Here is a 23767-nt window from a genome sequence, read left to right as displayed (position 1 = left end):
AGCGCTAGTGGTAAAGAACCCACCTACCAGCACCGGAGACATAAGAGATGTGGGTTCGATCCCTGGGTCAGGAAGATCCCTTGGAGGAGGGCACGGCAACCCACCCCAATATTCTTGCCTGGAGAACCCCATGGACAGAGGAGCCTGGTGGGCTACAGTTCATAGGGCCACAAAGAGTCGGACATGACTGAAGTGACTAGCGTGCATGCAAGAGATGTTAAGCAGATTGCCTAAGGGTTAAGCACCCCACTGGTGAACTTAACCCAGATGGATTTGTGTGGTCAGATGTCACTAGACTCAGACCCTGCTGTTAAAAGCCTGGAATAAATTGCTCTAAATTCCTTTTGGAAAAATAGGGTGTGATTTTTTTTTTGGTTGTGTGCTGTTGTGCGAAAGTTTCTGGGTCGGGGTCTTCAGAAGGCCCTCCTGGGTTGCTCACAGGTTTTTGTCACTAGACTCAGCCAAAGTCTTGCCTTTGGAGATTGAACACGGCCACCAGACACTGCTCCCAGACTCTGCCAGCTGTTTGGCAGATATGAGCTGCTGCCTCAGGGGAGCAGGAGAGAATGCCTAAGGAGGGAGAACATCCTGACAGCACAGCTTGAAGAACAGGCCTTTCTTCTCTGACCCTGGGAGTCACTTCACAGAGTGGGGAGTGTCATCCCCAGGCCTCTGCCCGGAGGCCCTTGCTGCTGTGGGCTGTGGGCTGGCTTCCCCAGCTGCTGGCTGGAGGTAGGCGGGCTTCTCAGGCTGCGTTTGTACTTCCCCAGCCCCCCACGCAGGAGGGGAGGGGCATGGATCACGGCATAGCACCTTCCAGGTCCCTGAGGAAAGTGTTGTAAGAGATGGACTGAGGTCTGAACTTCTGAGCAATGTGGGCCAAAAAATTTCTTTTTTGTTTAAGTTGGTTTGCCTTAGGGTTTCTGTCATTCTCAGCTAAAGGACTCTTTTCCAGTCTAAAGAGGAGAGGCCAGACACTTCCCCAAGCTGCCAAGCAGCCCACTTACGCTCTAGCCACATCGGACTGCCCCACTTCTGTAGTCTCCCCCACCTCAGGAGCTTTGCTCCCCCCTGCTGCCTCCATCCAAGCTAGTGGAGGTGGGTTTGCACAGGTGTGTTCCCTGGGCCTGGATCACTGACATTTAAAGCCCGCTGCTAACCCACTCCAGTATTCTTGCCTGGAGAATCCCAGGGATGGAGGAACCTGGTGGGCTGCCGTCTATGGAGTCGCAGAGTCGAACACGACTGAAGTGACTTAGCAGCAGCAGCAGCAGCTAATTGTGATGTGAAGAGAAGAAAATTCACTTAAATCTGTTTTAAGGCAGACACTGCTAGGTCATTATCTCATTAAACTCTCCAGAGAAATCAGCAATTTTTGGAGGAGCAATTTTTCACCTGTGGAAGTGACTGCCTTAGAGGGGCCGGCCCCCTGGGTCCTCCCCGGGGCTTGAGTTTTGAAACTCTCAAGTGCAAACTGCATCACAGAGCTGAGTGTTTGTGCTCTGTGTCCTGGACAAGACCAGTCCGGTCTCTTCCAGTCTGTGCACCTGCTCTGTTACTGGGCCACATGTTTTTATGTATGGTTTTGTTGCAGTTGCTCCTTTCTCAGTTTTTGTTTCTGGAATAGTTGGCTGCTTGGTTTTTCTCAAGGCTGATCTGTATAGCCTCTGGTGCAGCAAGTGCTCTGGGCTTTGGGGGAATCCTTTAGCCTGAATAACTGGTGGCCGGCTGTGGCCAAGCCCCAGCAGAGCTGATCCCAGGGATGGACTGGGGCCAGCCAGGCGGTGCCCTGTCACACACAGGCAGCCCTTCTGGAGCCCCTCCACAGCGGACAACCAAAAACAAGGACCAAGGGGCAAAGGTCATTTATTTGGACTTTTTAGAACAAAAAAAATTGTTTTAAGTTACAGAAAAACACAATCGTTTACATTTTGGAAGTTTCACACTCTGGGAACGAGCCCTAGTGCCATGCCAGGCTTTGTGAGCAAAAGGCTTAAAACATCCTGGCCTGACTGGGCTGTGATCATCAGGATATATCTTCTCGAGCAGGTCTGACTCTGTCCATCACATGAGTCTCGTTCTAGAACTTTCACCCTTATCTCTTTCAGTAGCAAACATCTTTGCCCCTGAAGTCCTCTTCAACATAACCCTTCCCTCCCATCTTTCCTTTCTCTGCCTTTCTTTGTAACTAGCTACTCACTCTATCACCTCCCCTCGGTGTCTCAGACCAAAGCTTCAAACAAAACAGCCTCCTCCCTCCAGGCAATTCACTTCCCTCACCACCTGCAAAATTGGCCTCAGAACTCCTCTCTTCCTGCAACACTCCTGCCCTCCCTGCCCTACTTTGTTCACATCTCCAGAGACTACCACCTGGCTCAAGGCGCACTCTGGAGGTCAGAGGACCGGGATTCTAGTCTTGGTTTTGCCCCCTGTCTGCTGATATGGTCTTAGGTATTTTCTTCTTATTAATTTCTTAGTTATCCCGCTTCAAAGGGATGTGGCATCACAGTAATAGATGCTGACGTGCCCTGAAAAGTAAAAATGCTACCAAGTGCAAGCACAGTTAGCCTGTAGGCCCCTGGGCACTGCCCTCCACAGCTCAGCATTTCCCACCTGCTGAGGACTGCACTGTCTCAGCTGCTCAGTTGCCATGGTGAAACGGCAGCCTTTGCATGCTGGTGAGTGGGATTCTACCATCTGGAATGCAAGGTCCCTGAGGGCAGGGCTTGCATTTTAATATTTATTTGGTGAGCTTCTCAGCCCATAGCACCAGTTGAGGCTGAGCACAAGTAGGTGCTCAGTCTTAAAATTGGTTGCTTAGACTCCAATTTCCTTGGACCGATCCACCTCCTGTCGTGTGATGGCTGCATCACAATGGCAGGATGGTGGGAAACCCAAGCCTCCTCCTTTGTTCTGCTGCACATGACCACTAGTGAGAAGGAGGCTCCTGGGGGCTGGTCCTGGGGTCTTGGGCCTCAACTGACCCATTGCTGACCCAGGTCGAGGGACCATCCACTGAAGCCCACGCTGGAATACTTCCCCCTCCCACTGGAATAAAAATCCTTCCCAAATGGATGGGAAGCATGGCCTTGCTTTGGGTGAGCATGCAAATCCCAAAGAAGGTCATGACCATGTTATCAATACAACGTGGGGTCAACCCAGACCGTTCACACCAAGGACCCCTGTTCTGGGGATCACCATTTCCAGTGTGGGGTCCTCACTTCCTGATGAGCAAGACCACTCTCTAACAGTCAGAGAAGGCCAGAGCTCACCACTATCCCAATGGCCTTCAGCTTCAGTACCCCCACCACTTGATCCATGGATGGTTAGCAAGCCCCCACAATCCCCCCCGAAGGAGTCATCTCCTCTTCATGAAAACTGCAAAGATGAGAAGATGACTTACCCCATCCAAAGAGTCCATCACAAAAATGTTATTCAGAAAACACATTCTGGATCTCCTCCCCTTCCATCAACACATTTCCCACCTCTGGGTATACCCAGCAATATATTACACTTGACAAAATTCTTCTTCTTCTTTTTAAAATAACTTGGTCCTTCGAGATCCATTCAGAGCAATGCCATTGCAAACACTGTAATGTAAAGTCAGTCACAGTAGAAACAAAGCCAGTCCCTGGAGAACAAACTTGAGAGCCCTCAAGTCACTCAAAATGGGTTTGCCTCGCCGAGGCCTGTTGATGGGCACCCCAGTAGCATCCCTCGCCCCAGCTGACCCCAAAGAGCCTGGAAAAGCTGGTGTCTTGCTTCAAATCCATTCAGAATAAAATGCATAATTAATAAATAAATGCTTCCATCGTGTGTTGTGTGGGAATATCCAGCTGTATGTGCCTGTAGCCTTCATGATGCTCCCTGGATTCTCAGAGGGAATCTTGCTTGATGGTCCAAAGGCTCTGAAATCATCCCAGGTCATGCTGAAGCATGCAGTGAGAGGGAGCTGGAACAGGGAGGAAGACTGCTGTGAAAATCCCAGCTCCGGTCTACTGTTTGCTGGATGGGCCCCCCTTCCTGGTGGGCATGGAACCTGTATTTATATCTTTGGTTTCCTGGCTCGCAGTTTTCTGCCTTTGGAAGAGCAGCTGAGAGGAGCAAGAGAGAAATGGCCCGCTGGCCTGCATAAAGGATGCCCACATAGGCTCTCTTCTGCAGACAGCCAGAAGCTCAGGTTTCTTCCCTGGACTTTGGGAAGAGAGGCCTTCAAGGCTTCAGCACCCAGGGCTGAGGTCCAGCTGCCGCAACATGTCCTGTAGAGACCCCTGTAGCCGGCTCAGGGCCACCACCTCGGTGGAGTAGAGGGAGGCTTCCAGGACGACGCCCAGGCTCTCCAAGCTCTCCAGGGCCCTGACCTGCGGCAAGGGGCAGCTCTTGGAGGCGGCCAGCAGGTGGAGAAGGTCCCGGAGGTTCTCCAGGTCATTAGATATTTGGATCACATTTCTGGAAGGCAGACTGGCGAGGATCTGTTGGTAGATTGCCAATGTCTGGTCCATCTTGGACAAACTCAGGAGAGGGTGGAGCCCAGGGATGAAGTCCAAACCAGTGACCCTCTGTTTGGAGGAGACGGACTGCTATGCAGGAGGAAGGGGACATCAAGAGCTCAGTGGGAGAGAGGGCAGCTCCTCAGAGCTCCCCCAACTCCGCTTTTCCCTCGAGTGTAGAGGTGCTTCCTCCCCCGCCTTCCACACCATCCTCCCTGGACCCTTACTTCTTGCGCCCATGTGGCCGCCATTCTTCCAAGCTGGTGTCCTGGGCTCCTATCTTTCTGCCCTTCCCAAACCACCCTGCCCTTTGCTTCCAGACCAGCCTTTGCAGGCTGTTCCCTTTTCCAAATGACTCTGCTATAGAACAAGCCATGACACCCTATTTCCTGCTTGAGTTTCTTCCCCAGGCATTGAGGTCTTCCATACATTCCCCGTCCCCAGCTCTTCCACCCCAAGCAGACTCCTCCCTCACAGTCAGATTCTCCAGGAAGTCTCACTCCCTAAGGGATTCAGGCCATTACCCCAGCGATGCCCCAGCTCACTGCTCTGCTCAAGTAACCCTGGTTACCAGGAGGGGCTCTCCCTTCCCCCGCCACCCACAGCAATCAATCCTGGCACCACACAGGTTGGGGCTGCTGCTGCTGCTGCTAAGTCGCTTCAGTCGTGTCTGACTCTGTGCGACCCCTCTGGATCTATTGTGTACAGCTTGTTGAAAGACTGTTTTGAAAGCAAGGAATTTAAGGGCTTTTCTCTAGGAAATGCAGACGCTGTCTATTTCTGATCTGTCCCTGCTTCTGGCCACCTAACTGCTCCCTGGCTGCCCAAAGCCACTGTTAGAAATATAGAGTGGTCAGGAGATGTGGAAGTCTCCAGACTGCTCCATGCAGGTTAGCAAGTTGGCTTTTAAGGTGGGAAGCTATCAAAAGTTATGACTGAAAACCTTGAAAGAGGGCACACACAGTTCTGGTTCTGCAAGGGTATGCAGGGAGGGTCACTTGCTTTATCTAATTTAGTCTCATGAAGACCTTATGAAGACTATTAAGATAGTCCTGTTGTCTAGATGACTATCTTAATAGTCTTCACAAGGTCTTATGGGTTTCCCTGGTGGCTCAGATGGTAAAGAATCCGCCTGCAATGCAGAAGACCCGGGTTCATTCCCTGGGTTGGGAAGATCTCGTTGGGAGAAGGAAATGACAAGCCACTCCAGTATTCTTGCCTGAAGAATTTCATGGACAGAGGAGCCTGGTAGACTACAGTTCATGGAGTCTCAAAGAGTTGGACATGACTGAGCAACTAACACTTTCCCACTTTCATTTTCTAGATGAGGAAACTGGAGTTTAAAGACCTTGTGGAAGCTGACCAGCTTAAGACTTTACAGACAGAGAACAGAAGGGTGAGAAGTCACACTTCATCTCCCTCATTCTAAATACAGACCTCATCTGTGGTTGCAGGTCTGAGCTTGTGGACCTCAGAAAAAATGCCCCAAGAGACACTGATAACTGTTTGCAAAAACACAGAGGGTTGTATCTGAAGAGGGCTTGATGGGAGGGCTGGCAGTGATGAGGAGAAGCTTCGCAGAGTTGGAGCTCAGCTACCAGCCAGGAAGAATGCCTAATGACTAAAACATTCTAGAAATGAGATGGAGGCCCAGAGGGAGTGCTGCTGGGGTTCTGGCCACCTGCCAAGGGAACACCGGGACCTTTGTGACTCCCTCTGGGCCTGGGCACTAGGATTCCGGTCTGGGAGGGAGGAGAGTGAGAAGGTGGGAGGCAAGGGAAGTGGATGAGGAGAGGAGTTGTCTGTACGCTAGTGGGGGTGTCCAGGCCGCTGGGGCCCTGTGCAAGGCTGCACAGCCTCCTCCGCCAACCTCTGGGGTCCCCCACGGGATGGCCACGGTTCTACCTCATCTCCCTGTCCTTCCCTACCGTGTGTGAGATGTCATTGATCCTGGTGACAATCGTCTTGATGAGGGTTTTGGTGTCATCCTGGACCTTGCGGATGGGCACAGCCTCCACGTAGGAGAGATAGGGCCAAAGCCACAGGAATCGGTACAGGGGCCCACAGCGCATTTTCCTTCCCGGGATGGGCTTCTGGGGCCTGAAAACAGAAGAAACCACACATGGCACATCGCCAGCTCTCCGAGAACACCCATGAGCTCCGTTACCACCCACATCCACATCTTTGGATGCGGATAACAACGAGATTTGCTGTCTGCCGTGGCTATCATCTCCTCAAAGATAATTCATTGTCTAGAAATAACAGTAATGAAATGCATTCCCCTGGAGAGAGGTGCGGTGGAATCAAGAAAACCACAGTGAGGTGTGCTGTAGACCACACAGCAGTGAGCCAGGGCATGAGCGGATGGACGGCGGGCTTTTAAGGTCTGGTTTGAATCCAGACATTTAATAGCTGCATGACTTCAGGCATATCCCATAACCGCTAAAAACTCCCCCTGTATCCCCTGCAATGTACCTATCTCCAGGGTTTTATGAGGATCAAATTAGATAATGCGCGTGAAAGAGCTTTAAAGGAGTTGTGAAAGGTTCTCTATTACTACCCTATTATTAGAGATTATGTGACTGTCCTCTTCATTACTCTCTCACAGCAGCACGCCGATACCTCCGTGATGGCATTTACTACTGGCTTTATTACTTCCTTTCTCTCCCATTGGGAGCCTGACTCCAACAGCCACTTACAGAAGGTCTGATGTCAGACGCAGTGCTGGGCACCAAGGATGCCACAGTGAACAACGGATGTTTTTTACTCTCAAAGTGTTTCCAGTTTAATAGGGAAGATAGTAAACAGGCCATAACAACACAGGAGGAAAGAGCTCTGCAAGTATGGCTGAAACCAACACAATATTGTAAAGCAATTATCCTTCAATTAAGAATAAATAATATATATGTATGTTTTTAAGAAAGAGCTCTGCAAGGACAAGATATCGCAGGATTGCAAAGTGGCCTCCGTGGGAAGAGGCGTCACCTGAGCTGGGTATCGAAGGCCAATGAGGGGTTCGGAAGAGTATAAAGTGGTGGCCGTTAAGTGGCCAGGACAGCAGCTGGTGCGAAGACCTGACGGCCAGAGAGAGCACATGCTCAGCCCACCGTGTTCACTCAGGATGCCTGACACTTCCAAAGTCACGGAACCGTGAATTCTAACACTCACAATGTGCGGATCCTTGATTAAGCGGTGAAGTTTTAAAGAGATACATGAGGCAAAAGGTAATCAAGTTAAATGCCTGCAAGTCTGTGCCCAAGTGATCCATGCTAAGTATGTGTGGATGAGCCTGAAAGAATGACCACGGGTGTTAAGTATTAACAGGAAGGTTTTGGAGATGGCAGAGAAGTTCATCTCCGCTTTTTGTGTTCTGCTTCATCTGGGTCTTGATTGAAAACAGGTAATGTATTTTCTGTCCATAGGTGGCAATATTAGTATAATTCATATTCTGACACTATAATAGAAGTAAGCAGTCTTGGGGATTCCCTGGTGGTACAGTGGTTAGAATTTGGTGCTTTCACCATGGTGGCCCAGGTTAAATCCCTGGTTGGGGAACTAATATCCCACAAGCAAGAAAAGAAAATAAATAAGCTTTGGAACTTTCTTGATGGTACAGTGGATGAGAATCTACCAGTCAATGCAGGAGACACAGGTTGGCTCCCTGGTCTGGGAAGATTCCACATGTGGTGGAGCAGCTAAGCCCACGAGCCAGAACTCCTGAGCCTGCGCTCTAGAGCCCTCAAGTCACAGCTACTGAGCCCAGGTGCTGCAACTACTGAAGCTCACGCATCGAAGTCGCCCTGGTGCTCCGCAACTAGAGAAAGCTCACACGTAGCAACAAAGATCTAGCACAACCAAAACTAAATCATTAATTCAAAACAAGAAAGAAGCAGTCTATTTCTATATTATAATGCTTGATCAAAAGTATGGGGTTTTTTAAAATCTGAATTTTATCAACGGGAAAACATGAAACCCAAGAAAACATGCTAACTTGTCCAAAGTCAAACAAGTAAGCTGCGAAGCTAGGATTCATAGCCAAAGGTGCCACACCCAGAAAAGCTGGAACACTTTCTACCCCACCCCACCAGTTTCTCCAGGCTTTAAGGGAAGCCTGGAGAAAAGCCCAAATTATAAGCCACCCTGATGTCTGACCAAGGGCAGCTCCTGGGATCGTGGCACTTGGGAACAAACACCCTGCTCTATTCTAGGATGAAGCTAAGAGATTGTACCCCCATAACTATTTCATGTATGAAATATATAAGTAATTTGAGAGAGGGTACTTCAAATGGTTTTGTGCTTGTTTTGGCTCCTAAAAATTCAATACTACCTCTATTAACTCCTCATTCTCTGAGTAGACATTTCCACCAAATGCTTAAGGAACGGAATTAAATAGTGCTAATCCCTCAGCATGAGCCCAGGAAACCCTAGCAAAAGTGGAAGCCAGTGGTTAGACACCAAAGCTTCATCAGTGGGCTCCGCCCTTATTCACCGAGTATCTCTGGGCAAGATTTAATTCCCTAAATCATCAGTTCCCATCAGTGAAATGGAACAAATAACATCACTTGGCTCAAAGGGTAATTGAAAAGCACCTGTAAAGTCCCTGTCTGCTCTGTGTATGTGTGTGTGTGTAAGGGTGTAGGTGGAGGATGGGGGTGGGGGACAGGGGGAAAATGTCAGCTTTTTTGTTAAATTGTGTAATTACTTGGCAGAACTGGAAATGCTTTGGCAACACTACCTGTAGCCAATCCTGAATCTAGCCTTTGGCCCCTTGCCTTCCCTGGGCATTTCAAGAGGGTGCCTGGTATTTCGGGGTCCTCCCCCTGAGGCACAAAATTGAGTGGTAACCTTTTCTAGGATTTATGTATTAATGACACCCTCCTTCCCTAGAGAATTTATTACCAGATTAACTCTGATCATAGTCACTCGCACATCATGGCCACCTTATAATACCTGAGTGAAAAAACAGTTTTACTAGCCCCCTCGATCACCATGGATAATACGCTTCAGTGGGCACTGAAAATAAATCACAGTTCCTTGAGATGTGGAATTGAGAAGCTGCTGCTGAGTAAGCCTGCCTAAGAGGAGAGGCCAGGGTTAGGGGAGCCCCCTGGGGGTGCTGCAGAGAGAACGTGTAACAGGCCCATCTGAGATCAAAGTGATGAGGAGACCCCAGTCCACCCCCACACACAACATGAAACCACTTGCTCACGTGTGTAACACATCATACTCGGGTGTGCACATACACACATCAACACATCTAACCCTTTTAATTAATTTTTTTTTTTTTTTTGCTGCACTTTGAGGCACATGGGATCTTAGTTCCCCAACAAGGGATCAAACCTGTGTCCCTTGCATTGGAAGCATGGAGTCTTAACCACTGCACTACCAGAGAAGTCCTATCTACACATCTAACCCTTTTGCTAGAGCTGGTGATTTGTCTCCAGGATCTACTCCCTTCTTCCGAATTAACAGAACATCCAAGTTTAGAGAGGTGGCCATTCAGAATAAATACTTTATTTCAGAGCTTCTGATTCTGGCCAACTGAATACAAGCAGAAGTGCGATGTGCAGTTCTCACGCCCTGTGCCTTTGCTCCTCCCTTTCCTGCCCCCTCCTCCATCCTGATGCCTGAATTACGGATGCGGTAGTCTGTGCTCCTGGGCTTCTTAGGTGGCACTAGTGGTAAAGAGCCTGCCTGCCAATGCTGGAGATGTGAGAGATGGTGGCTCGACCCCTGGGTCAGAAAGATCTCCTGGAGGAAGGCATCGCACCCCATGCAGTATTCTTGCCTGGAGAACCCTATGGACAGAGGAGCCTGGCAGGCTACAGTCCACTGGGTTGCAAAAAGTCAGACACAACTGAATCGACTTAGCACACATGTACATCCTGCGTTCTCGTGCCTCTCGAATCATAAGGATGACGGCCTCACTGTGTGAATGGTGACATAGGCAGCTGGAGGTGGCCAGGCCCCTGAGCACTTCCTGGAGCTGAGATGATGCACTGGCGTGGACCACCTATCCCCGGACTTGTGCTGAGCGTGCGAGAGACGTCGCCTCTGTCTTGGTGAAACCACTGCTATTTTGGATCTCTGCTAAACGTGGCCAAACTTAATGCTAATGAATTTATTCACCTGGACACAGACATCAGACTTGATCAGACATTGAGTCTTTTTTGGTTCACTTCAGCGTCACTACCAGGGTGGGGCCTGGCCGTGGCCTGAGACTTTCAGTTCGTGGGGAATGGCTGGTAGGAGCAGTACAGCAATGACAACTTCACTGAGCACAGCACTGGACACACAGTAGTTTTGCCGTTGTTGTTCAGCCGCTGAGTCGCGCCCGACTCTTTGAGTCCCCATGGCCTGCTGCAGGCCAGGCTTCCCACCCCTCACTCTCTCCCAGAGTTTGCTCGAATTCACGTCCGTTGAATCAGTGTTGTCATCCAACCACCTCATCCTCTGTCTCCTCCTTCTCCTTTTGCCTTCAATCTTTCCCAGCATCAGTCTTTTCCAATGAGTCAATTCTTTTCGTCATGTGGCCAAATTATTGGAGCTTCAGCTTCAACATCAGTCTTTTCAATAAATAGTCAAGGTTGATTTCCTTTAGGATTGACTGGTTGGATCTCCTTGCTGTCCAAGGAACTCTAAAGAGTCTTCTCCAGGACCACAGTTCAAAAGCATCAGTTCTTCAGTGTTCAGTCTCCTTTATGGTCCAGCTCTCAATCCGTACATGACTATTGGAAGCATAACAGTTACTCAACATCTATTTGATGATTGACATCTAGCATGTATGGATGGCCCACTGTGGGCCAGAGGCAGAGATGAAAGAGACATGTAACCACAGGAAAGTGGGATTAGGAGTGGGGATGGTTGGGGCTGAACTGGTGGTTTTCCCAGGAAGCCCAGGTAGTACACCATAGTATTCAGCATTGTCAACTACTTACATATGTTATTTGTTAAAAATAAAACTAAAGAACAAAACTGTTGTGCTCTTCAACAACAGGTTTCAGAATTTACCTAATTAACTATCAATACAATGCAAGGAAGAATGTTTAAAGAAATAAAATGCCTTGAATAACTCAAGGGAGGGACTCATGAGTAAAACTATGAGCTCTAGAGTTCAGCAGAACTATGTTTCAGTTGGAGCATAGGGCCTTGGGAAAGTTTGCTGGTCTCTTGGAGACTCCGTTTGCTTAGCTGTAAAATGGGGATGAAACAAATCATAATTCCTACCTGTGGCTGTTATGTGATGGAGAATGCTTGCTCTGTGCCTGGCACATGGTCAATCCCAATACACATTAGCCGTTGTCACTGTTAATTCCAGTGAGGGAATGGAGGAAGCATCTTGGAGGAGGTGGCATTTAATAAGGGCCTTGAGAATGTGGGGGCTTCCCTGTGGCTCAGACGGTAAAGAATCCGCCTGCAATGCAGACCTGTGTTCAATCCCTGGATCGGGAAGATCCCCTAGAGAAGGGAATGGCAACCCACTCCAGTATTCTTGCCTGGAGAATTCCATGGATAGAGGAGCCTGGCAGGCTACAGTCCATGGGTCACAAAGAGTCAGACAGACTGAGCGACTAACACTCTGAGAATGGACAAGCGGGATTGGGTCTGTGAAGGTGGAGGACAGGGGAAGCCCCAGGAGAGGGCTCAGAAAACGGTGGCTCCTGGCTGGCATGGGAGATGTGATGGGAGGGGTGGAGCTGTGAGTGCCAGACAGGGAGGCCAGGCTTCTTTCTGTGGAAGTGAGGCGCTCTGATCACTTCCAGGCTTAGGCCTGCAGCCCAGGTGACAAGAAGGAGACAGCTGGAAATTGGGAAAGGCATGAGGAGAGGTTTGATGAACTAGCATTCATGCTGATTCGCTAGTACTGGTGGGACCTCAGATGGGCCTGTCCTGCTGACAGCTGGAACTTGGGGGGGGGGGTGGGTCTCAGTGCAGGAAAAAAAAGGGGAGGAGGTGCTGCAGACACAGACCCAGGAGTGCTGGCTGGAGCCACTGACTAGAGTGAGTAGAGAGCGGAGGTGGGAGGAGTCATGAGGGGAAAAGGCAGGTGTCAGCCATCTGCCTGGGCTGCAAAGCCTTTTCCCTCTAGAAGTTTTAAATGTTTAAGGAGCTGTCATTTTCTCAGAAGAACTGCTGAAATGTTGAGCCTGGAGAGGAAGGGAGCACTACTGGGAGAGAGTAGGGGGTGTCTGGGCTGTGTGTGCAGCTCAGGAGTGGGGAGGCTTGCTCTCCACTCTGAGGTCTCCCCTCCATTCCGCTGGCTCCCCCACCACCCGCTCTGTTCTCTGCATCCTCCAGACGCCCTGCCAGCTAACGAACGTGTGCCGCAGACTGCCTTTCCTCTCCTTGAATTAAGACCTGACAGCGCCTCATCAGGTCTACCAGCATCCCCTGCCAAGGGGCCACTGGAGAAGAAAAGAGAGAAACCAGTGAATGAGCTCCACCCCCTACCCCCAGGGGAGCACTAGAAAATGAAATGTAATCACAGAAAACAGGCTCAAGGCTAATGGAAGAGGATCTTGTAACCTTGCCATCAACCCCGCCACGACCCCTGCTGTGACTTCACCTGGGTCCTGGGCACTGGTCCCCCCTCTACTCATCCACGGTTGACTGCAGGCCTTGCTCCCCCACTTGGCAGTTCCCTGCAGCACCTCCTTCTCCACAGACAAGCTTGCCTCTTGGTTCCCCAAGAAGCTGGTGGCCTCCAGAAGTAAGCTCCCTCACCTTCCCTCCTGTCCTGGGGGATGCAGCAGACCAAGTGAGGGCCTCCATGTCAAGGTAGGAGGTGTTTCTCTAGACACACACACACACACACACACACACACACACACACACACACACTAGAAGTTTAGCTGGGCCCAGGGCAGGCCTACCGCGGGTTCTAGCAGTGGAGGGAGTGGTGGGGGAATAGGGAAAGCTCCAGGTCACAGGCATTTGCTGGTAAAGGCCACTAGCTTTGAGCTATGCAAACTCCTCTGCCTTCTCACCGTAGAAGGTAACAGAGGTAAGCAAGGGGCCTGATACAGCTTTCTCTCTTCCTTCTTCTCCAGCCAACAGAGTCCCTTAGACTGCAAGGAGATCAAACCAGTCAATCCTAAAGGAAATCAATCCTGAATATTCATTGGAAGGACTGATGCTGAAGCGGAAGCTCCAGTACTTTGGCCACCTGATGTGAAGAGCTGACTCATTGGAAAACACCTAGATGCTAGGAAAGATAAGGACAGAGGATGAGATGGTTGGAGGGCATCACTGACTCAATGGACTTGGGTTTGAGCAAGCTCTGGGAGATGGTGAAGGACAGGGAAGCCTGGTGTGCTGCTGTCCATGGGGTCACCAAGAGTCAGATCCAACTGAGCAACTGAACAACAACTCCAATGATCTTTGGTTTGTTAGAGCAAATTAAATTCAGGTAATGTGGTATTTGGTAATGTTGGTGATGGATAGGGAGGCCTGGAGTGCTGCGGTTCATGGGGTCGCAAACAGTCAGACACGACTGAGCGACTGAACTGAACTGAATTGAACGTGGTATTTACTATTCATTTTAAGGAGAAAGCTTCGGGTATTCTATGCCTTCTCTCTCCCTGTAGAAATCTATCCTGTTGGTTCCCTTACATTATTCCCTCTCAGCCTTCCTTCATTCCTTGCTCCCTAACTCTAAGTAGGAAGGGACTTGGGGACGAAGAAAAGGACAAATGATGAAGGAGAGAGAGACGTTTGGGTGCTCTGAGTTCTTCAGAATCCAGTGGAACAGATAGAAGCTTAAACAACTCATTTTAATACAACCTGGTGAAAGTTATAAGGGAAGGAACCTGGAGCTAGGGGAACACAGGGAAAAGGGCTGACTCTGGGCAGCTGAGATAGCTTTGCACTGAGACCTGAAGGACCGGAGTTCCCCAGGGGGAGGGAAGCAAGCAGGGCATTCCAGGCCAAGGGGACAGCGTGGAGTTGGGATATACCACGGTGGGTCTGAGAGAATTCAATAGGGTAGAAGAGTAGTGTGTGTGAGGCTGGAGAGCTAGAATGTCCTGGGCTTGATTCTATGGGTGGCCGGGACCTTCCGGGGGATCTGCCCTATGCCGGACACACACACACACACACACACACACACACGAATCCTGGAGGTGATGTTTGCATGAACAACAGTGGGCAAGAGAAGCAGAATACTCTTTTCTCTTCCCTTTCCTCCTCCAGGTCCTGATTGGGTCAGTTAACATCTCTCCCAGAAATTTAAAGTATGCTCTGAGGTGTCCGGTTTGCCTCTGATGAAGACTCAGAAACTCAAGGGTCGCCATGGCTGACCTCACATGCACGGATTAGTTAAGAGAGACCAGGGTCCCTCTACCCACTTGGGGGAGGGGGCATGTGGATTAAAGTCAGTGCTTGTGGTTTTTCTTGACCTTCTTTCTGGTTCCTGTCCTTGTTGGTTCTAGGCTCGCCCTGTCCTTAGCCTCAAGGGTGAGATACTCTCACATATACTGCTCACTTGAGTAGTTTTCAACTTTCTGAATATATGTTGTTTTTTTTTTTTATCCAGGAGACATACAGATACACCTGTAAGAAAAACAAGTGTCAGGAAATAAAATTCATCTTCACTATGGGTGATGCACACTGGAGAGTCTCCATTCTGGTTATAAATGTTGGTTGCAATATACAGTTGAAAACACTGAGCTAGCATGAGTGATTTTCTCCTATTTGCAAGAAGGAGCCTGGTTGAGAAATCAGGGTAACATACTTAGTTGGTAGCCAGAATGCAAGTGCAAGGGTTATAGTTTTTCTGTTCATCAGAAACTACCCTTAGATTTGATCTCATCAGGGACAACAAATAGGTTTCAATTCCTGTGTCAACTCTGATCAGTTTTTAGTGGTTCCTTGGAGTGCTGAGTGGAGAGGAATCTGATACTCCCTCCAGTATGAGAGGGACAAGGTGCCAAGATCAATTATTGATGTCTGCTTGGGTCCAGGAGTGGTGAACATGTCACTTGTTCAACATCTCCGCCAAAGCCTTGGCACAGAGTAGGTCCTCACTGAATGTTTGTGGAATGAATGAATGAAATATTTCCCATCTCTGGTTTTCATTATCTAATGAGGTTAACCTACCTCTAGATGGTTAGGCTGCTCCCATTTTAAAGTCCATCTAGAATTCAGTTTTGCCCAGCAGGAATTCCTAAGAAGCTTTCTTAATGAAGACAGAAAGTGCTGCAGAACCCTGATCTCCTTTTCACGGCTTCTTGCACCGCACAAGTGTCCTCTAACACAACATGGGCCCCTATTCCCATTCAGCTTCCTGATCTCTGTTCCATTTTAACTATTGTCCCAGATACTCCCTGTCTTGGTCCCATTCATCAGCCTGGCTCCTCCTACTGTGCTCTGGGCCTCCTGCCCTTCTCAGAGGTCTTTGCTCTGCCCAGCCTGTCTTCCCTGTGGCTTCTTCACGTCTTCCTTGGCACACCCAGTCTGGAGTACCCCAGAGTACACACTCAGTGTGTGCACAGATGGGAATAAAATCTTCTGTGGGGTGGATGAGATATCAGCATCGACACTGATCATTCCAGAGAGCTGATGGATGAATGGAGCAGGAAAGATGGTAAAATGCCGTTTGCTGAGAAGCAAGGCACATCTGCTGTCACACATGAAGTGCAAAGGATTCTGTGGGCCCAGGCGGCAGGTATGTTGTTTTTAAGCCGAAACATCCTCTCTTTCTACTTCTCTGAGACAACTGTGTGGACAAAGAAGAATTCCAAGGCTCTTGCTGGCAGGCCAGGAGGGAGCTGTTGTCACTGGACTCCTACTGCTGGTGGGAATAGGGCCTACTAACTGACTGACTGCAGGAGAAATTGGCTCGGTTTTCCTTTCAATTACATGCATGCGTTTGAAGGATACACACACCATGAGGATTTCCCATCCCTGGAGCCCTAATCTCTCTCTGACTCACACTGACCACCACCACCACGTCCCCCTAAGTGGCATCTAGGTTGGAGTGGGGACAAAGACTCAGGTTCTCCCAAGCGGTCACCTCCACACCCTGCACAGGCCACTCAGACGCGAGAGGCATCCGCCTGTGGCTGACGGGCAGGAATTCATTGCAATCTCCTTGGCTCTGTCCTTGGCGCTTGGAGCCATTTCCTGGAATGGAGGGGGAGGAAAATATTTCCCCCAAATACCAAGAAGAGTTATTTTGGGCATAAGATGTACAAAATATGAGAGGGATGCTCCTTTGGCCAACATGGAAATGTTCCCCTCAGCCCAATGTCCAACTGCTTGAAAAGGAAAGAACCGAGTCACACCCACTGCTTTTCTCATGCCTTCTCGCTCTGCCTACATGAGAAAAAAGATCAGCAAGACCTTCCTGCTCAGGAGGGCATTGGAGTGGAACCAACCATGGCTCTGCACACTGTCCTGGTGGGAAGAGACTGGGTACCCTCTCTCCCACCTGGTCCTAGCTACCCACTGCACTGCCACCTTAGGCTCTACAGAGCAAACACCAGAAGCTGGACAGAGGACAGCATGGGGAATCTTTGACCTCTTGCATCTGGGGTGGTGCCTTCCAGTCCCTGCCCTCTGCCTCGCCTCCCCTGCAGACTACCTTCCCATCCCCTCCAAGGCTGCTATTCTCAAATGACAACCAGGTCACCATCGAGTGTCACTTGGATTGAACTGTATTTAAGAATTCACTTTTCCAAAGTGCCACATCTTTAAGCTATAGAAACTGGAGTGTGAAGGCAAACCCACCCCCCATGAAATTGAAACCAAGCCAGGAGAGAAGGCAGGCCTGGTAGGTGTCACCGGGGGGCCCACCTGCCAATAGTGTGCATTTATCAGTTTTGGCTACAGAAATGGTTAAGGTGGGAAAAGTTTAACAGGCCTTTCCCATGATCCCCTGTTTGGTCACCCCAAAGGAACCCTATTTTATCCATAGTGTAGAAGGCAGTTCTCATGACTTTGAGGACAGATGCAGTGAGATCTTTCATAATTTCTTTGGGAGATTTGGGTTCTCCCAGTTTTTCTGCTCACCCCTACTTCCTCATCTCCATCCTATGGGCCTGGGTTTTATACAATCCTTAGCATTTCCAAGTCAGAAACTCTGCTAGAAAACGTTGCCTGAATTCTCACCTGCAGACAAAGACTTCTTTCTTGTACACCTTCAGCACTCACACTCCTCAGAAACTCAACGCATGTCCCCTGCACAAGGGGGCGGGGTATCCTGATCTTTGGGGGTGTGCTCAAGGCCATTTCTAAAGCATGTCAAAGGCAGGGCTGGAGGCTCTGGCAGTCTCCTGGGGCCCAGGCTGGCTCCTGGAGCGCTGATTCCTGCCCCAAGGGCAGGCAGAGCCCAACCCCAAAGCTAGCGTTCCCCGGCTCCCAGCTGCCTTCCCACCGGTTAGAACTCTGGTGCAAAGTTACCCTAATCCAGAACCAAGCTGTCCGCCCTGCCCTTCGCCCGCCTCAGTTTCCCCAGGGTCCCGGGTGGACTGGGCTGGGTGGCCTGCCAAGAAAGACCGGCGGAGAAGGAGCAAGGAGAGCGCCGGGCACTTACCTCGCCGCTGCTGGCGCCGCGATTCCTCGATCCCTCCGGGGCTCCATGCCTGCCCGCCCCTCTTATAGCCGCCGAAGCGCAACTTGCGCAACTGCCCGGCAGGCCGGGGCGCACCCGCAGCGCCAGCTCCCGCCCTGCGGGGCGGCGGGGCAGCGTCGGGCCGGGCGGCCGTGGGTCGGGGCCTCCAGGGAGGGACTCGGATGCGCCAGGAGCCCCACGCCCACCCTCTGGTATCGCCTGAAAAGCTGGGGGCGGCTGGGCAGGTGTGAGAAATCCTCGAGGTGGCCCCAGGATCTGACCCTCGGGCCTCGGGGAACGGCCGCCTGGGACATGGTGGCGGTGAGGGGTTCCTCTGAGCCGGTTGGGGGCGGTGGCGCCCCGACATTGAGGCCGGAGCAGCCAGCTCCGCTGGGCGGCGGGACCCGACGGCTCTGGGCCCCCGGGGAAACCCGGGGTTGGCAAGAGCGACCGGCCGGGCGCCTCACACCTGCCTTGATGATGGTGTGGAGGGGATGAGGAAAGTCAGGCTCAAACCGGTCTTGTTGCATCGGAGACTTCCTAACGGGAACGTGCTCCCGCAAAATCTGTGTGCTCCGCCGAGTCCCACAGGGGTCCGTTTTGTTCACATCTGTATCCCACATTGTTAGCCCGGCGCCTTGCACGAAGAATTTCATTTTTAAGATATATTTAAAAATGAAAATCGCAAATTTAGGTTTAACGTACTATTTTGCATATTTGCATCATTAATTTTTTTGGCGAAAATATTCTAAAGCAAATTACAAACATCATGGCGTTTCATCCTTAAATACTTCAGTGTTTATCTCTGAAAAATAAGGAAGCATTTCTATCTCTATCACAAGACCATTACCACACAAGAGTAATTCTTTAACATCAAGAGCTAGTCTGCATTTGAATTTTACCCAATGCCTTTTTAAAGATATTTTATAATTGCTTTGTTTGTTTGCGCCTGGTTGTTTTGCTTTTAATAATTATCTATTGAAGAAAGGAAGGATATTGTACTATATGTTTGTGAAGTCAGAAATTGTTAGCATCGACCATGATTTATAATTACACTGCCACTAAAAAGGTGGGACAACAACTAAATGTTCAGCATAGGAAATTAGCAAGTTATTGAAAATCACATAGCAGCAATATACACACATTACAAATTATGTTATAAAATAATATTTAATGATGTAGGAAAATAACTTTATTTTGTGAGCTGGAAAGAATCTTCCAGCTTCGATACCTGGTCAGGGAACTGAACTGGGTCCCTCACGCCGCAGCTAAGAGTTCTCATGCCGCAGCTAAACATCCTGCATGCTGAAACTAAGACCCAGAACTGTCAAATGAAGAAATAAAGAAATGTGTCTGTTAAAGAAGTATCTACAATGAAATTACATTTTGAAGAAAATCTTTTATCCCCTCCCCACCACCCCGAAAATGTTTGTGTTGATTTTCATATACAGGCAGTAGCATCCACTACGACCACGTTTTTCTTGTCCACAATATCTTTGTAACTTGGTTCTAAGCAGAGACTTAGCTCACAGGCAGGGGCCCTGGCAGCCTCAGGTTACTTGTCTTACCATCACCTTTTTAAGGGTCAGAGATCAGATTGGGACCAGAGTTATTGCCTGAACACCAAGTAGCACTTGAGACCACAGTGTGAGGGTGTGGACTGCCTGTCTGCCTATCTACCCATCACCTACCTATTTTTTACATTTTGTGTTGATTAATAATTATTTTAAATAAAGGATTATATTGCTATTTATATATTTATATTATATAATTATGTTTATATTATAATTATATGTTACTATATAATAAAGTATTTTTACTTTTAATGTTTTTATTGAAGTATAATTGCTTTACAGTGTTGTGTTAGAATAATGTATTATTTTTTTTTAATTCAAAAGGAACAAAGAGTACACCCGTGGTGGATTCATGTCAATGTATGGCAAAACCAATACAGTATTATAAATTAAAATAAAGGAAAAAAATATATATATAAAAACAAACAAACAAACAAAAGGAACAAAGATATAAAGTAGTTGTTCTCAGTTTATGGTGTGTCCTTTCATGGATATTCTTTTTCTGTCCTTCATATATCTATTTCCTTAAAAAAAAACAGTGTGCAGGACTTCCTTGTTGGTACAGTGGATGAGAATCCGCCTGCCAGTGCAGGGAAGCAGGTTTGGTCCCTGGTTGAGGAAGATTCCACGTGCTGGGAGCAACAAAGTCCATGTGACTCCCGAGCCCAAGCTCTAGAGCCTGTGTGTTGCAACTGCTGAGTCCCTGGGCACCTGGAGCCTATGCTCCACAACAAGAGAAGCTACCACAGTGAGAAGCTTGCACTTTGCAATGAAGACGCAGCATAGCAAAAAATAAAAAATAAAATTTAAAAATATATTTAAGAGCATGTAAATAATCTCATATTATTCACACTAATGTTCTTGCCCCTTGCCTCTGCTTTTTTTTTTTTTTTGAAAAGTTTAAATCTCCACAATACACTTATAAGGAAAAATGGCATTACAAATGTCCATGTACCATTGCCCAATTTCAACCATTATTTATCTCACTTCTTTCACCTAATATATCTAGAATACAATTTCTTACCAATACACAGGGTTGTGCCAATCATTTTAGAGTCAGCGTATGTTTCATTTATACAGATGCACCATAATCAATCTAACCATATTGTTAGATACATAATGTTGTTAATTAATAGACTCAAAAGTACTTATTTGAGCACAGTGTGAGTATATTTGTGGGATATTTCTTGATAAATAGAATTGTTGAATTCAAGGGTATGTGCATTCAAAATAGAAACACATTGTCAAGCTACATTCCTCAGAGATTGTACTGATTTACATATGCAGTTGGCAGCAAGTAACACTGACTCAAGCATTAAGGGCATTTCATTGTCTCATAACTGGAGGAGGACGGTTGCAGTAGCTTGGAGACATCGTCAAGAATCCTGTTTCCTCTGATTCTCTGTTCTTCCATTGTGCCCTTGTGCTCATTGCTTCATGGTTGGAAGATGGAAGCTACTTCTCCAGGCACCAGGACCTCACAAAGGGCAGGGCAGAGGCAAAAGATTTTCTCTCTCTTTTTTTTTCACCAAGCCATGTGGCATATGGGATCTTAGTTCCCGTACCAGGAATCAAATCAGTGTCCCCCTGCAGTGGAAGCTCAGTCTTAACCACTGGACCAGCAGGGAAGTCCCCTGATTTTCTCCTCTTGAGATTGTATTTCAAGTTGGGAAAGCGAAGTCAGTGCTGCTGCTGCTGCTGCTGCTAAGTTGCTTCAGTCGTGTCCGACTGTGTGTGACCCCATAGACGGCAGCCCACCAGGCTCCTCCATCCACGGGATTTTCCAGGCAAGAACACTGGAGTGGGGTGCCATTGCCTTCTCCAAGAGAAGTCACAGTTTCCCTTATTTCTCATTGACTGGAACTGGGAAATATCCTTAAACCCATCACGGGCCACATGGAAGGTGATTGCCATGAATGATAAGACAAATCATAGGTCTGCCCCTGGGTCTGGGGGAGATCAAGGCAGATGAAAGGAAGCTTTGTTCTTTCCTGAAAGAATTGGGGTTCTGTGAGCTCAGAAGAAAAAGAGGAGAAATACAGCGAATACTTGTGAATACAGTGAACAGTGCTTGCTATACTTCCCAGGTGGCTCAGTGGTAAAGAATCTGCCTGCCAAGCAGGAGACCCAGATTCAATCCCCATGGTTGGGAAGACCCCCTGGAGAAGGAAATGGCAACCCATGCCAGTATTCTTGCCTGGGAAAGCCTATGGACAGAGGGGCGCAGTGGGCTACAGTCTATGGGTTCACAAAGAGTCGGACATGACTTAGTGATTAAACAGCATACTCAACTATGGTGTTTTATCAAACTTCTGATACATTTGACTTCATTATTAAATAGTAAAACGTATAAATCCTTTTTGTTTGAACCTTGAAAACCCTCACAGTGAAAAAAAAGTGATTCTAATCCTTTGAATCTGAATATTGCTTTTTCTTTTTCAAAGCACTTTCATGGTCTCTTGATTGACAATAACCCACAGTAAGAGATAAAATGGGTCTTATTTCCCTGTTATGGATGAGAGCCTGGAATTCAGCGTGGTCAAGGGACGGGCCCAACAAGTGGCATCATTAGAGACCGCAGTTCCCAGCTGACATGGCCCTTGTGGTTTTGCACTGAGATCAGTCACGAGCTGCAGGCTCACGTGGGTGCGCCAGGGTCTGAAGGTGTCCTCACAGAGCTCTGGGCTTTGCAGAGTCACTACTGGTGCCCTGTTGAAGGAGGAAAAAGGCAGAGAAAGGTTAGATCTCTGTTCTGATCTTAGGCAATCCCAGGCACCTTCTCTTGTATGAAATGTGCCTTTCAACCCACAATGAGGAGGACCTAGACAAGCTTATAGATTGGACTAAAAAAGCAACAGGATACTTTGGTCAAATAATGGGCTATTTTTCTCTAAGTTATGGATGAGAGCCTGGAATTCAGCGTGGTCAAGGGACGGGCCCAACAAGTGGCATCATTAGAGACCGCAGTTCCCAGCTGCCTTGGCCCTTGTGGTTTTGCGCTGAGATCAGTCATGAGCTGCAGGCTCACGTTGGAAAAGGAAATGGCAACCCACTCCAGTATTCTTGCCTGGAGAATCCCATGGACGGAGGAGCTTGGTGGGCTAGAGTCCACGGGTCACAAAGAGCCGGACACGACTGAGCGACTTCACTTCACTTTCTCTAAGTTAAATATTTGTGTGAAGGTGGGAACGGATGGGTGGGTGGACTGGACTGGTTCTCCTGGTATGTATGTGGCTTCTCAGGAGTGAGCTCCCTAAGGGAAAAGATTATCTTATTCCCCTCACTGTTGCCTGCCCCTGGCACAGCTCCTGATGCATAGTGAGGGCTCCATAAATGCCTATCAGGTACATGAATGGTCTGAGTTACTTCTGCTAATGACTGATGTCCTCCCTGTTACCATCTGTCAGAGCACCGTGTTTCTTTCTACATGCTGCTGCTGCTGCTAAGTTGCTTCAGTTGTGTCCGACTCTGTGCGACCCCATAGACAGCAGCCCACCAGGCTCCCCTGTCCCTGGGATTCTCCAGGCAAGAATACTGGAGTGGGTTGCCATTTCCTTCTCCAATGCATGAAAGTGAAGTCGCTCAGTCATGTACGACCCTCAGCGACCCCACGAACTGCAGCCTTCCAGGCTCCTCCATCCATGGGATTTTCCAGGCGAGAGTACTGGAGTGGAGTGCCATTGCCTTCTCCGTAGCATGAATCAAAAACTACAATCAGTTAATTACTAATTTGTCAATGATTTTATCTTTGTCATGAGAAAGTAAGTTCCATGAGAGTCAAGACTGGGTCTACCCAGTTCTAGCTCAGGGTCTGAAACATAGTAAAGACTCTAGAAACGGTTAAATGAAGCTTTGAGCAAATGCTTTTAGCAGTGTCTGGCACATAGCGGGCCCTCAATAAACATTCCTGGAATAAACCCTGACTACATACCACAGAGACTTCATGATCACACATCTCTGACAGCTGAGCTGAAGACTCCAGTTTGAAAAAGCAGAGCAGGGCCAAGGAGCCAGGCTGCCCAGCAGTGCCCGGGATGGACAGACAGCCCAGCCGAGGTCCACTGGCTTCCACAGGATCACAGCTGGAGGAGAGCTTCAGGGCGCGAGACAGCAAATTCTTTATAAAGAAAAGGAAAGAGGGGCTGGATTTT

The 23767-nt window shown here is 48.7% G+C and overlaps 1 protein-coding gene across 1 annotated transcript; it reads right to left on the bottom strand.

Annotated features, from left to right (window-relative positions):
• Positions 1-1849: 1849 nt before the first annotated feature.
• LEP (leptin) lies at positions 1850-18167 on the bottom strand. Its single transcript, XM_069588827.1, has 3 exons — positions 18025-18167; positions 6419-6590; positions 1850-4580 (listed from the first exon to the last, which is right to left on the bottom strand). Exons 1-3 carry the CDS (start codon positions 18069-18071, stop codon positions 4221-4223), a joined length of 579 nt encoding a protein of 192 aa, XP_069444928.1. The 5' UTR covers positions 18072-18167; the 3' UTR covers positions 1850-4220.
• Between the last annotated feature and the right edge of the window lie 5600 nt (positions 18168-23767).

The sequence above is a fragment of the Ovis canadensis genome, chromosome 4 (assembly GCF_042477335.2).
Source record: "Ovis canadensis isolate MfBH-ARS-UI-01 breed Bighorn chromosome 4, ARS-UI_OviCan_v2, whole genome shotgun sequence".
Taxonomy (NCBI): Eukaryota; Metazoa; Chordata; class Mammalia; order Artiodactyla; family Bovidae; genus Ovis; species Ovis canadensis.
This window is presented reverse-complemented; position numbering and strand designations above follow the sequence as displayed.